The 13,899-nt window shown below is 47.4% G+C and overlaps 1 protein-coding gene across 3 annotated transcripts in view; it reads left to right on the top strand.

Annotated features, from left to right (window-relative positions):
* The window catches only part of NAV2 (neuron navigator 2), a 393,794-nt gene that overhangs the window by 120,088 nt on the left and 259,807 nt on the right, over positions 1-13,899 (top strand). For all 3 annotated transcript variants that reach the window (XM_065881976.1, XM_065881977.1, XM_065881978.1), the window contains exon 2: positions 6,268-6,385. In XM_065881976.1, the coding sequence (XP_065738048.1) occupies positions 6,268-6,385 (118 nt within the window). The remainder of the gene's footprint in view (positions 1-6,267; positions 6,386-13,899) is intronic.

Below are 13,899 nucleotides of genomic sequence, written 5' to 3' on the forward strand. Positions count from 1 at the left end.
TTCACCCACCTGAATGTTTGTTTCAAGGCAGTGGTTTTAATCAAGGCAGGGTCTGCATTAAGAAAGGACATATTAGACTCTGATGGGGAGAGAGGGGAAGAGGGAAAAAGCCACCAGCTAGCTTCAGGCCCCTTACTTCACCCCAGGCAATTAAAATGATCTGTGGACATGTGGACACACCTGTTGGGAGGTGCTGGGGATACAGAAGTGAATGTGTTAACCGCTTTGCCCTTAATAACAAATGGTGCATTGTGATTGTCTTAAAACTGTGACTACTTGAATAATCATTCTTTGTGGTATTCAGGTGCTGGGCGGACACTCTGTACTATCGTTGCGATATCATTTTTTGTGCTTCAGGACAGTCAGAGCTAAACCATTTAACCACACACTGCGCAGTCATGGAAATGATGGGATGTTGACTTTCCCAAAGTCTAGCGCGAGCGGGACATTGAATGGAGGCCGAACAGTTGAGTTCTTTTTACAACTGATGGACTGGAGACCACCTCAGATGCTAAATGACGAGTGTACTTGTATCTTACATCTCCCCCCTGGCATTTCCTGCTAAGAGATACATTGTACTCTTTTCCTCCTGGAACGGCTGTGGTAAAGCTGTCTGCTGCTTCAGGATCCATCAATCTGTGTGCCCCGCATGTGGGTCTGCATTTAGAGTTGTTAGGGCAATGACTTTGGGTGCAGTTATTTTATGGAATTTTGGGAGGTTTCTTCCTTAGAGCTGCCCATCCCCCTTCATTTGAGAGCTAATTGCAGTATAAACTTGGCACCTTCCCCGTTGGTTTAACAACAGTGCAATTTTTATCAGTTTTCTTGTTACAACTAATAATCAGGTTCTTTACTTCGCTTGATCTGTCAAGATTTTCCCTCTTTGGTTTCAGCCTGTTTGATACGGAATGATGTGGAGTTATAAGCAAACAAATGACACACTCCTTGAAATTCTGTCAGGGCTAATAAAGTGAATCAAAACGAATTCGCTCTTCAGCTGTCATTGTCTTCCTTCCCCTTTTTTCTTTTCAAGCCTCTGACAGCAGCTCCCTTCCCTCACCAGGCGCTTCTGGAGCACTGGGTCTCCCTTTAGAGGGGGTGGGAAGAGTGGTAAACTCAGCAAGATGGGTCAGAGCCAGAGTGGGAAAGACTCCTTCGGATACTGGTGTGAAACGATTCTAGAGCCTTTTCCTCTAGAATCTTTTCTCTGGAATGATGTGATGATTTGGAGTTGGGTGTGGGGATGGTTGTTTTATTCTTTCCTAGAACTGTGTGGTTCTTTGTCTTGCCCATTTCTGCTGAAAGTTCACCGATCAAGGATGAGTGGGCTCCAGCGTAAAAGCAACAGAAGCCCTAAGTCTTTAGAGCTCTGCAGAACGAGAGGCTCTGGAGAAATTGACTCTGAATGCCTGAGGCTTACAGAGGAAGCCCCTGCATGCCTTAGCCCTTGCTTAAAATCTTCCAAACACACACTGTTCCGTATTTGTTGACTTCCTGAACCCGAAGTAGTCTTCGATGACTAAGGATATTGTGAGTTTATTTTCCAAAGGTACTCCTTGGAAGAATGGCAGTCATTGCGTGAGCTACTGAAACAGAGAGTGAGAGGGATGGGGCTGAAGTACGTCAGTGCGTAGCAGGGCCCATGAAAACTGTGTTTCTTAAAATAAATCTAGGCATTTTCTTGTGACTCACTTCTTCACAAAGTCGAGAGCTAGGGAGAGGAAACTCCAGATAATCAATGATTCTTGTTTGATGGGTCCTGATTAACGGGCTTGCACTCTGGAGTGATTTATTTTCTCTATTCCTTCCTCTTTTCAGTCAATAAAGAGACTTGAGATCCTGGTTTGAGGATTCACTGAGAGCTCACGTTAAGTCTCCAATGCAATCAGTTTCCCAAGGGTTTGCCCTTTTTCTCTCCATTCAGCTCCATGCCGGCAACCACTTACTGACCACCTGCTGTGCCCCCGCCTTGAGAGACACTGTCTGGGCCCAGAGATGGACGAGACACCATCTCTGCCACAATCTGGGGGTGGAGTGAGGAGGTGGTGCCAGCAAACAGGTTCTCTGCTTCGTATGCAGCTCGGGGTGCAATGAGGAAATCAAGGGTGACTTCCTGGAGGAACCAGCGTAGGAATGGAGTTTTTTGGGGTGGCCCCAGGTGGAGGCACTCAGGTGGGTGGGGTGGCAGGAGTTCAGAGATGGGGAAGTGTGAGGTCCAATTTTCCTGAGGGTAATTGTAATTATTACTGAGCCCTTGCTATGTGTAGGCATATTATGTCATTCAGTCCCTATGACACAGACTGGCCACTTTCTTCTGTAAAGAGCTGGACAGTAAATATTTGAGGCTGTGCGGGCCAGAAGCCTCTATCACAGCTACTCAGCTGTGCCATTGTGGTCTGAAAGCAGCTACAGATGACAAATGGGTGTGACTGGGCTCCCACAGAACTTTGTTTACAGAAACAGGTGGTCCCTTGGGTTTGGCCTGGGTCACAGTTGGCCAGTCCCTCCCTGCCTTATCATATATTTGGTGTAATCCCCATTTTATGGAGGATAAAACTGAGGTACAGAGAGGTGAAAAGAAATTCACATGCCAAGGGCCGCCTTGACTTGGTCAGTTCCCAAGCCCAAGCTTTTTACTTACCCACGCACTGCCTCCCCTGCGAGGTCGACGCTGGCTGGGGAAGAGTGGATGGATAAGACTGCCTTGAACTGCGGTATGAAAAGTCTGCCTTTCATTCAGTGGGGAGCCATTGATGATTCTGTGAGCAGGTGATAGGACTAGAGCTGTGCTCTTGGAAGATTAAGTTGGTTGTGGTATGTAGGTAGATTCGAGTTGGGAGAAGAAGAGCTCTGTCTTAAACAGCGTGGAGTAGAGAGGTTCACTTCTTTGGCAGAGCCATTTCTGACCACTATAGAACTTTCCGAGTTCTCCCTGGTATGCCAGATACCTGTGTGGCCTCTCCAGGGCTCCGCACTGTGTGCTGGTGGGTGAGGGGGAGAGGGTTACCCCTGTACTTGTTGACAGAAGCTTGCTTAACCTTGGCTTCCTGCCAGACTGTGTAGACACAGAGAGGGCTGGCTTTAGGGAGGATACGTCTATTTTAAAATACCCTTAATCACCTAGGAAGGAAATGAACAGAGGTGCCTGTATCCCCTCCCACTCAGCGGTGTCCTTGTCCGTGGCCTGTTCTCACCTCAGCTGATGGTTGTGGGGCAGGTGGCTTGAAGCTTTGGGATGTTCTCGTGGTCCCTCAGACCCTCAGGTGGTAGGATCCCTCCAGGGCTTGAGACATCACTGCGGTGTATCTCCTGTTGAGGGAAGATACCAGCCTGGTGTCACTCTCTGTACCAGCCTGGCCAGTTTCTGGCCTGCTTTTCTTTCACAGTCTGCTGTGGTTTGTGATTCCAGATGGGGGTGCTCCAGAGTCTCGAAATTGTACCTTGTGAAAGAGAAGGGGAGTGAGTCTTCAAGTCATTTGCGTCCCGGAGGTTCAGGGTAGAGGCTGTGGCTGGTTTTGTTCTGGCCCATTTTATAATGCTGGTAGTCAAATTTCTAATATCCTTTTTATTTACTGAACACTTAGCATGTGTCACATTCTGTGTCCTTTATGTGTATGAACTCGTTTCACCTTCATAATGGCCCAATGATGTTGGTATTATTATCCCCTCTTGTAAACGAGGACACCCAGGCCAAAGGACACAGACGTAATAGGCAGTGTGGCAGCTAAGATTTAGAGCAGTCTGCTGACTCCAGTGCCCTCCTCTTGACCACCTGCGGCCTCTGCTTCCTGAGCCCCGCGTGGGTCAGGTCAGGGGCTTCCAGGTGGTGCTTCACTGGGTCTTCACAACCACCTTCTGAAGTAGACCTTACTGTGCCCATTTTACAGCTGGATAAACCGAAGCCCGGAAAAGGCAAGTGACTTGCCAGAGGGCATTCAGACAGCAATGGATAGGTTTGGGGGTTTTATTTATTTTTAAACAATTCTTTCAGTGAGAACATAACAGAGAATGAGCTGAGTCAGTAGGACGGTGTCATGGAGGGGGTGAGTGCATTGAGTAATTTATATTTGTATTCAGAGAAGCAGTGTTGGAGAGTGTCTAAGGGATTCTAGAGTTATTCAGCCTGGGTTCATATCCTGGCACTGCCACTTCCCTGTGATCTTAGATAAGTTACTTTACCTCTCTACACTTTCGTTTTCTCCTCTGAAAAATAGACACAATGATAGCATCTACCACAGAGAATAAGGATGAAATGAGTTAATGCATGTAAAGTGTCTGGACCAGTGTCTGGCATGTATTAGGCTCTGTATGTGTTCGTTGTTATTAAGCTCCTACTCTGCATAAGGCAGTTTTTTCCGAATATGTTATATCACTCAGTCCTCATAAGAACTGACAAGTACATGGTATTTATTCCATTTTACAGATAAGAAAACCTAGGCTCAGAGAGTCAAACAGCTCACCTGAGGTCATACACCCGTTCCTCCAGAGATACATGTTGAGAAATTGAACAAAACAGACCCAGATCCCCACCCTGGGGAGCCTCCGGGGCTGGGACTTGAACCCAGGTCTTTCTCTTTTCCTTTGAATGTCTTTCCCTTTCTCTCTCTCCCTCTTAACAATTTCATCGAATGATCTCTCAGATTGGCCATTGTAATGACCAAGATGGCGCTCGACTTCCTTAGCCTTCTCAGTGCTTGTGAAATTGAAAATGATCTTGCTGAACTAGAGCTTCTATCTGACAATTTGGGAGTCATGAGGAAGGAAAGTGACATGGATTTAAGGATTAGATGCCATGGTCCGAGGTGTGAAATAGAACCGTATTGTGGTGTGGGTCTCTGCAGTGGAAGCTTCGCGTTGGGGGCTGGGGGGTGGATAGGCGTCGTCTGTTCCCAGCGCTTGATGAAGCGGAAAGTGCACGTCTGCCTTGGCCCCTCTTGGGATGAGGCCTTCACGGCCCCAGGTGGAGTAGTCAGAGGTGCCACCTCCCTCGAAGGGCCTATTTTGCAAGTCCGGGCCCTGGCCCTCAGTCCCCATTCCGGGGGCCTTGGAGGGCAGCACCCCACTGTGTGAGATTCCTCTGAGCACAGTGTTGGGAAGAGTGAGAGCGGGGCAAGGACAGGGCTTCCACCGCTCTGTGAGTCACGCGAGATCTCGGAGCAGGCCTGCTAGTGGAGATACAGTAATCACCTTCATCATTTGGGTGGAGACATCACACGGATTAGTATGTGAACTGCACCTGCAAACACGGCCCAGCTGAGGTGGGATGCTTCTCTTTCTGAGCAGGCGCGGGTTTGTATCCCTCCTGGGGAAAAAAAAGGTGCTGATAAATAGGACCTGCATGTCCCCCGCAAACTCACTAGTCCACGCATGAAACTTAGCACTCAGAATTGACGAGGAGGTTTTCAGTTTTGTTTTTGGCTTGTGTCATTTAGGGAGAAAGTTTTTAGGCGAGAGTTTTCTTGTGTTTGTTGGCTCTTTGGAAGCAAATACTTTGTGCCGGTGATTCTGTGACTGGGAGGGGCAGGTCTCTCCGTCCCCCAAGGGTGTCTGCTTTCCCGATCCCATGACGACCCAGCCTCTGCCTTTCAGGTGCCGTGCACACCAATGCTGTGTTTAAATATGTTGGAATTTGCTGGGGGGTTTTGTTCAGAGAATCCCAACTGTGAAAATGATGCCAGGCTTTTAAGTTAAACTGATTAAATTTGAGATGATTGTGAGGCCATTAATAACCCCGCTCACACAAGAGTAATTGAAGCGCTCTGTGTTTTGGTACTTGGCTCCTTTACAAGGGACCCAGGCTCCTGAGAACTCGGCTAACTCAATAGCCCTCCTTTCCCTGAAATGGCCCGTGAAAAGATGCCTGTTGGGTGGTAACTTCCCCATACGTTTTCTCAATAAAGAGAAAAAGATGGGAAGGGGCGGGGTAGGGCAGTGGGGCGGGGGAGACCTCGCCTGCATTTAGAGCCGCAGCCTCTCAAAGCCGCCTGGCGCAGACTGTTTAGTTCCGTGTCCCCTGTCCCATTCAGGCCTCTGCATGTTTTGAAGCTTTCTTTAGCTTTCTCCTGAGCCTTGATGGCAGATCTCTCAATAGGTGAAAGCCTGGCTCTGGCCAGCTGAATACCCCATGGGCACAATGCACTGCATGTTAATGGCGCTGGCTGGCCCCAGACAGCTCGCCTGCGGGACAGTGGCTCCTATACCAGCCCAGCAGCTGCCTCAGATGGAATCTGACGGGGTTCCTAAAGTTGCCCATTTGCTTTTTTGCAGATCTACACGGACTGGGCCAATCACTATCTAGCCAAATCAGGCCACAAACGTCTCATCAAGGATCTCCAGCAAGATGTGACGGACGGCGTCCTCCTGGCCCAGATTATCCAGGTTGTGGGTAAGAGCAGATTTTACGTCAGGGGTGGATGAGTTACAGTGGAGACCAGTCCAGACGGGGTCGAGTCTGGCAAGAGGGACTTGGAATCCCGACATCTAAAAATGCAGTGTTTCTGTCACATGTATGACACTTTTTTTGACTCTTGCCTTGTGCCGGGGGAGTGAGGGGTACCAGCTTGCTTTTCCTGATAAGATCACCCACGTGGCAATCTCATCTTGATTCTCTGAGAAGAAAGACTAGCCCTAGCTGGGGGGAAATGCTGGTGGTTTGGGGAGGGGCTCTCTGTCCCCTTTCTTACCTCCTACCATCTTTCTGGCTCTCTCATTTCCCCCCTGCGATGGTGCTTTTTTGTGGATTACTCTGGCAATATTTCAAAAAAAAAAAAAAAACGGCAATATGGGGCTGGTTTATTCCTGTGAACTCTAATCGGGTCTGAGAAATCAAAGGATCAAACTCCGCAGAGGGCTGGTTCTGTTTTTCATACTAGGGGAAGGGAAGTGGAGTGGTGGGGCTTTTAATGCCTTGGCTGTGTGCAGGAGGAGAGGAGTCACCCTGGGCAGGAACGTGGGTGGAGGCTGGGCACAGCTTTGCCTTGGGTCTTAAGGGAAGCACCCCAGTGGTCCTGCCTGAGAACGCAGAGCAGACCGTGGAGGCGGGAGGCCAATTAGATGGCATTAGACTGATTGTTGTCGCTGGCAGCTTTAGCGGCCGACTCATGCCGAAAGAGAAGGCAGAAAAAAAGGACAGAAGCCCCAGCCCCGCAGGCGTGAGTTCTTATGGAAAAGTTGCTTATCCTTCAAGTGAGAAGAAGCCTTTTATGGTTGGTTCTAGCTCTGCTCACATCTGTAGAGACTGTACCTAAAAATATAGGTACGTTGCCCTCAGGCGAAGATCTTGGACTTTGAAAGAGAAAGATGCTTCCCTGCTGTCCCAAGATTGATTGAAGACCAGCTTCCATTGGTCCTCCTTCTCTTCTCTCCTTTTTCCTTCCTTCCCTGTATTAGTTTGCTGTTGCTGTATAACAAAGTGTCACAAACGTAATGGCTTAAAACAACATCTATTAACTATCTCACAACATGCATTAACTATTTCTGTGCATCAGAAGTGCAAGCATGGCTTAGCTGGGTGCCTCTGCCAGGCTGCAGTCAAGGTGTTGGTCAGGCTTGAGTCCTCATCTGGAGCTTGACTGGGGAAAGGGGTCAAGCTTACTCAGATTGTTGGCAGAATTCATTTACTTGCAGTTATAGGAGTGTGAGCCCTGATTTCTCCCTGACTGTTGGTTGGAGGCCACCCTCAGCTCCTAGAGGACCCTCTCAGCTCCTTGCCACATGGGTCTCTGAACATGGCCTCTGCCACCTCTGTTTCCCTGTCTTTAAAATGGGCACAGCCATGCCTGCTTTGTCTGATCTTGTGGCAGTCTTGGGAAATGCACAAGGTAGGTATCAGATAGGAAATATGCTTGGATACCGGAAGGCGTTTCTGGATAGGACTTGGTAGTCACTGCCTAGAAAGATACGTGTAGAAAGACGAAGAGGCCTCTGAATCGATGTCAGAGTGTCACGATAGACTAGTTGTATCTGCCAGGGCCCAGCAAAGGTGAATGGTACCGTGTATTGCATATTCACTAAGCGCGGCGCTAGGGAGACGTAAGCTAGCACAGTTTCTAATCATTGCTCAGGAGGATGCGTCTCTGAATCTATTCAGATGAGATGAACCTCCCTAGACAGTGACCTTTCTGGGCCTGAACTATTGGACTCTGACTTCAGAGGCTCAAGCTAGTACCACTGATGCAGGCTGCCACTCAGGCCACCAAGTTGCTTCCCCCCAAGCCCTCCAGGAGAGGCTCCCTCTGCCCAGGGACTCGCTACTAAGTAAGGCCAGATGTCAACACATGGAACTCCACCCCTGACTGTGCCAGGCTCACACCCTCTGCTCTGGGTGTGGAGAACAGAGGCCCAGGATACGGGGAGATGAGAAGGCAGGTAAACATAGGCATCTCCTATGTGACTTCTTCCCTAGACTGTCCATCAGCCAGTTCAGAACATTTCATCTCAGAGTGTCTTATGAACACAGATCTCTTGGTTGGCGGGGGGTGGCAGGAGGGGACAGCACTCTGACCGGGATGCTAAACTATTAACCGCTATGCTCCATGTTTCCCCCACACATATGCCTATAAAAGGAAAATGTAAAAATATATATTTGTATGTGTGCGTGTTTTTAATATATACATATATGTGTGTGTGTATATATGTATACAGACACACGTGTGTGTTGGGGGTGGGTGTATCTCTCTCTGTTCTCCCTAAGATTTAACCAGAATTGGAGTCCTAGTGACTCCATCTTGTATTGGACAGAATTCTAGTGGTTACAGTTGCTCTTTGGCTGGAGAGCTCCTACTCATTCTTGAAAGGTCAGTTTCTCCCTGATACTTCCTAGCTCCCCCAGGCAGAGCTGGAGGGACCCTCCTCTGTCATCCTACTGACTGCTGTATCGGGCCCGGGTCTCTCCAGGCCTGGGTGTGAGTCATCTTTCTTTCTAGATTCACAGCATTTAACGTGGCACCTGGCGTGCAGTGATGTTCAAGAAGAGGTGAGGAGATTAGGGATGAGAATTTTATTCACTGCAACCCTTGCTTCCCTAAGCCTGGCTCGGGTTGTTGCCTAAAGGTGGCCCAGATGTTTTCCCTTACCAGTGTCTAGTGTTCTTCTGAGCACTCCTCTAAACGGTATGTCACACCCTCCTCCCTTCCGGGATTCTGCTGCAGCTCTAAGGTTTGGAAGGGACCTTTTAAAAGCCTCAACCTGTTGGGCTTCCCTGGTGGCGCAGTGGTTGAGAGTCCGCCTGCCGATGCAGGGGACACGGGTTCGTGCCCTGGTCTGGGAAGATCCCACATGCCGCGGAGCGGCTGGGCCCGTGAGCCATGGCCGCTGAGCCTGCGCGTCCGGAGCCTGTCCTCCGCAACGGGAGAGGCCACAACAGTGAGAGGCCCGCGTAACGCATAAAAAAAAAATAAAAAAAAAAAAAAAAAAAAAAAAAAGCCTCAACCTGACGTGTGAGTTGCTTCCGTGAAAAGTAGTCAGCAGAGTCTAGTAAACTAGTCAGCAGATGGGCAACTTACTACCTCCTCAACCAGTTCTAACGACGGAGAGTTAGAATTTTTTAAAAGCTCTTGTTTCATTAAGTCAGAATCTGCCCCTCCTTGGTAGCGTCTCCCTACAAGTGCTAGTTCTGCCCTCCAGGGCTACAAAGAGCAAGCTAATCTGGGACAACTAGAGCATCAAAATAATTGAGGACCATTGTGGGTTATAACTGTGGAATAAAATAGGAATCTACAAATCTGTATTGATAGATACATAAATAGATGATCTGTCAGTGGAGAAGAGAGAACTCAGCTGTTGGGGTGAATGCTGACTCACTAATGTAGAAGAGTTGCATGGTAAAGGTTAGTTAAGGCAAGAATCATCAATGCATGCTGAAATCGAGAGGAGAAAGTTTGATGGAGAGCAGCTATTTACATGGTCTCACAGTGGCTCTCCACTGATGGCTTGTTAGCTGCAAAGGGAGCTATAGTAACCACATGGGAGAATGAGGCATCGTGACCAGGTGATCAAAAGTACATCGCTGGTGAGCAGCAGCTGGGTGTCACGTCCTTCCTGACGTGGTACCTCGAAAAGAGTGCAACGTCACTTAGTGTTGCATTGCAATCAGGGATGGAAAACCTGAAACCCATCCTGAGGAATCTCAGACAAACCCAAATTGTGGAACATTCTGTTAAAAAAAAAAACTGGCCTGAATTGTTCCAAAATGTCAGTGCTGTGAAAGATATAAAAGGCTTAGAAATTGTTCCAGAGGAAAAGAGATTAAAGAGACCTGACAACTAAATGTACCGCATGATCCTGGACTGTATGCCGTACAGGGGCATAAAATGCTACAAAGGACAATTTTGAGTCAGTTGACAAAATTGGAATATTGGAATTACAGTAATGTTAAATTTTCAGAATTTTAAAATTGTCCCATGAAATAATATCCTTGTCCTTTGGAAATACACACTAAGAGTGAGGGACATGATCTATGTAGCCTACACTAAATTGATTCAGAATTTTTAAACAAGTGTACCTATAGAGAGAAAGAGGGAGGGAGCGAGAGAGGGAGAAGATGAGAATGGATGATGCTATACGGGAATTCTCTGTACTATTCCTGTAACTTTTCTGTAGGTTTGAAGTTACTTCAAAATAGTTCAAAAGAGCACATCTAAATGAAGGTCCATCAAAACCTGCAGTCAGGGAGATTGTCCTTTGAAGGGACAACCTGTTCCTAGGCCTGGGAGGGAGGAATGTTGTGCTTAATGATTAAGGATCCGTGTGCTATGAGGCCAGACCCATGACTGGGGAGCTGGGGGGCTGGGTTGGGAGGGTAGGAATCCGGGAACGTTTCCTCAAGGAATTTATCTATAAGCCAAGACCTCAGATTTGGAGTTAGCTGGGTAAAGTGGTCAGGGAGGGCTTTCCTGGTGGAGGAAATAATGCACAGAAAGGCTGGAGGGTAGAGAGTCAGAGGCTCAACAAGGCAAAATAAGGCCAGGCTACCAGGTACAGGGCAGTGAATTCTGGGCTTTAACCTAAAGAACAAAGGCCAGTGATCGAAGAGTCGGTTTTCAGCTTGGGAATCTTACTCCCTCCTCTACTATTTCTAATGATGGAGAGTTGGAATCCTTTAAAAGCTAAGGTGTGTAACATGAAGGAAAACCTTAGATGCTTTTCACAGACATTGCTCCTACCTAAGTCTCCATCTAGCCCAGATGGGCCCTAGGGTCTAGCCATCTCTTCATCCATCCATCCTAGGGCTGGTCTTACCAGATAGTGGCATATCTTGGGGGCCACACTTTTCCATCATTGCCTTCTGCCCATTAGGCAGATAATAGACCTTTTGCTGCTGCCTCTTAGTGCCCTTGCTTTAGTGGCTGAGGGTTGGGTGTCTGTGTTCGGCCTCTTATTAGTATGATAATCTTCTTGAGTCATGAGCTGCCCGAAGCCGGCAGTTGCCTGCCAGCCCATCACGGTGCCATGTCCGTGAGTTATTAGAAAGGTTTGCGAGGCCAGGATAAACAGCGTGAATCAAGAGGGAGAGACAGGCCTCCCCCCTCCTGCCTACATTGCTGTCACGCAGGGAGGATGCCAGAAGGGGTTGGAGTGAGCGAAGGAGAGAAGGGGCGGGAGACAGGGAGGAAAGAGGAGAGAGAGAGGGAGGGAAACAGGGTAAACAAAGGAGGCTTGGAGAGAAGGAGGAAGCCAAGACAGAGAGGGGATGAGAGCAGCTCACTTTCCGCCACCATTTGGGCTGCCCCTGAGCACAACCAGGAAATTCAGGCAATACGCAGGACCCTACCTTCTTTCTGTTGATGACCTGCTACCATGGCGTGGCCTTGGGTAAGTCATCTGCCTTTCAGTGAGGGCAGCCAATTTTGCTAGACGTTGGCAGGGCTGCCAGCTGCCCTGCACATGCCTAGATACCATGCATAGATGCTTGGGCTGTTGAAATGCTTGGAACCCTTCCGAGGAGGTCTTCTGAGAGGTGATGAGCTTGATCCCATTCTTCTCAAAGTGCACTGATGCTTTCCAGTTACTAAGTTGTCACCTTGTGTGCAGACCGGTCACCACATTAGAGATTTTGCTGGAATGAATAAATTACCGTTGGCACTTGAGGATGCCGGTTTTAATCACAGTTGAAGACTTCGGGGGACAAATGCCTTTGCTGCTCTGGTTATCTTCTCTGGGGCTGTAGCCAAAGACCCCCTACCCCGAGTTAATAAATTCAGCTCTGAGGACCAAGCTCTTCTTCCTTCTAACCAGCAGAATCGGAGCTGCTATTATTGCTCTAAGTATTTATGACAACCACAGAAATTCTTGAGAATTTAAGTTGAAGGAGAAGTATTTAAATGACATGAAATTGGAAACTAGGAGGTCCAGACTTTTTTGCATTTTTATTCAACATTTATTTTGAGTTGGGGCTGAGTCATTTGATCTCTTCCCATGTTTTCTTTAGAGGGTCATGAATAGGCTTCACCCCATTGGTTTATTTTGAATGTTGTAAGATGGCAGCATTAGGCTTATAGGAGCCTAATGAATTCGAGGAGCACCTGACTGTGGTTTAGGTGACAGACCATGAAAAGGAATTCGAGGGATAATTAGACCAAATCCCTTGGTTTTGTTTATCCAGAAGGTATATAAATAAGCTTTGAAATGACTTCTCAGGATCATAGTTTTCCATCCTTCACTTTAATGAGCACTAATGAACTGGGTGTTGATCAGAATCCAGTGCCGTATGACTTTGGCCGTCATGAGTATCCAACTGGAAGATACCTTGAGTGGCCTTGATTCTCAAAAGCCGTATCGGTGTTGTGTATCAAAACCCAAGGTCAGAGTGCAAGCCTGCCGTAACTTCCCATGTATGAAGGAGTGCCATTTGTCAAGGATCTTTCTTTCTTTCCACCTTCAGTACATACATTGATACATACAAGTGAAAGAGCAGCTGCTCTTTCACTTGTATATATTGACTTGATTCACTGGAATGTTCAGAATACTCCTTAGTTCCCCTCAACAAATACATATTGAGTGGCTACTGTGTGTCAGGCACGGTGCTAAGCTCTAGGGTTATAGTAGAAAACAAAGCAGATGAAAATCCTTGTTTTTGTGGAGTTTACATGCTAGTGACACATTCTGGCTCATTGTATTTTCTGGTGAACTGAAGAACAAACATCCATGAGTTATCCCATTCATTGGGCATCCTTTAGGAGCTTTTTAAAGGCTTTATGGCACCTCTTTTGGGAGTAGGGAAAAGCAGGTGGAGGAAGCTTCCTAAAATGCCTATCCCAGTGTTCGTAAGAGCTGAGAAAACTCAGTTGGCTCTCTGAAGACCGAGGTCTCTCCTAGGTGGGTCATAAGCCTGAATATCTATTACTTTGGGCCAGTTCTAAAGACGGTGTAGATCAGGCTGAATGTATACTAACCAGGCTGTCTCCAGTAATTAGATTTTTAAATAATTTCCTGCCACTAGCTTGCTTTCTTATTTTTTACTTCTTAAGATAGAAACACTAGAGGAAAAAAACCCAATTGAGGTAACAGTGAGCTATATTTAGTTTCAGGTGTTCTAAAACCTTAATGTCCTGGGACACTTTGAGTCTGTTATCCTTTTCAGACACGTTTCGATGTCTTTTCTCTTCATGGAAGTTTTACGTGTCATAGTCATTAAAATCTGATGTGATATATATATATATATATATTTTTTTTTTTTTAAATGCAATTTTGCAAACACTTGTTGAGCCCTAAGGATACAAGTGTGAAAAACAAAATCTACATGTCTGCGTAGCTGGGGGAGACGAGAAAAGGAGTTACACATTAGGTGTTACTTAAAAGCAAAGTAGAGGCAAGTCCAGGGTGCTGGGAGAGCAAAGAGACCTAGTGGGACTTCCCCTTCTAGGGGAGGGGGCATGCAGTAAAGGGACATGGGATTGGGGA

Source organism: Phocoena phocoena, chromosome 8 (genome assembly GCF_963924675.1).
Source record: "Phocoena phocoena chromosome 8, mPhoPho1.1, whole genome shotgun sequence".
Lineage (NCBI taxonomy): Eukaryota > Metazoa > Chordata > Mammalia > Artiodactyla > Phocoenidae > Phocoena > Phocoena phocoena.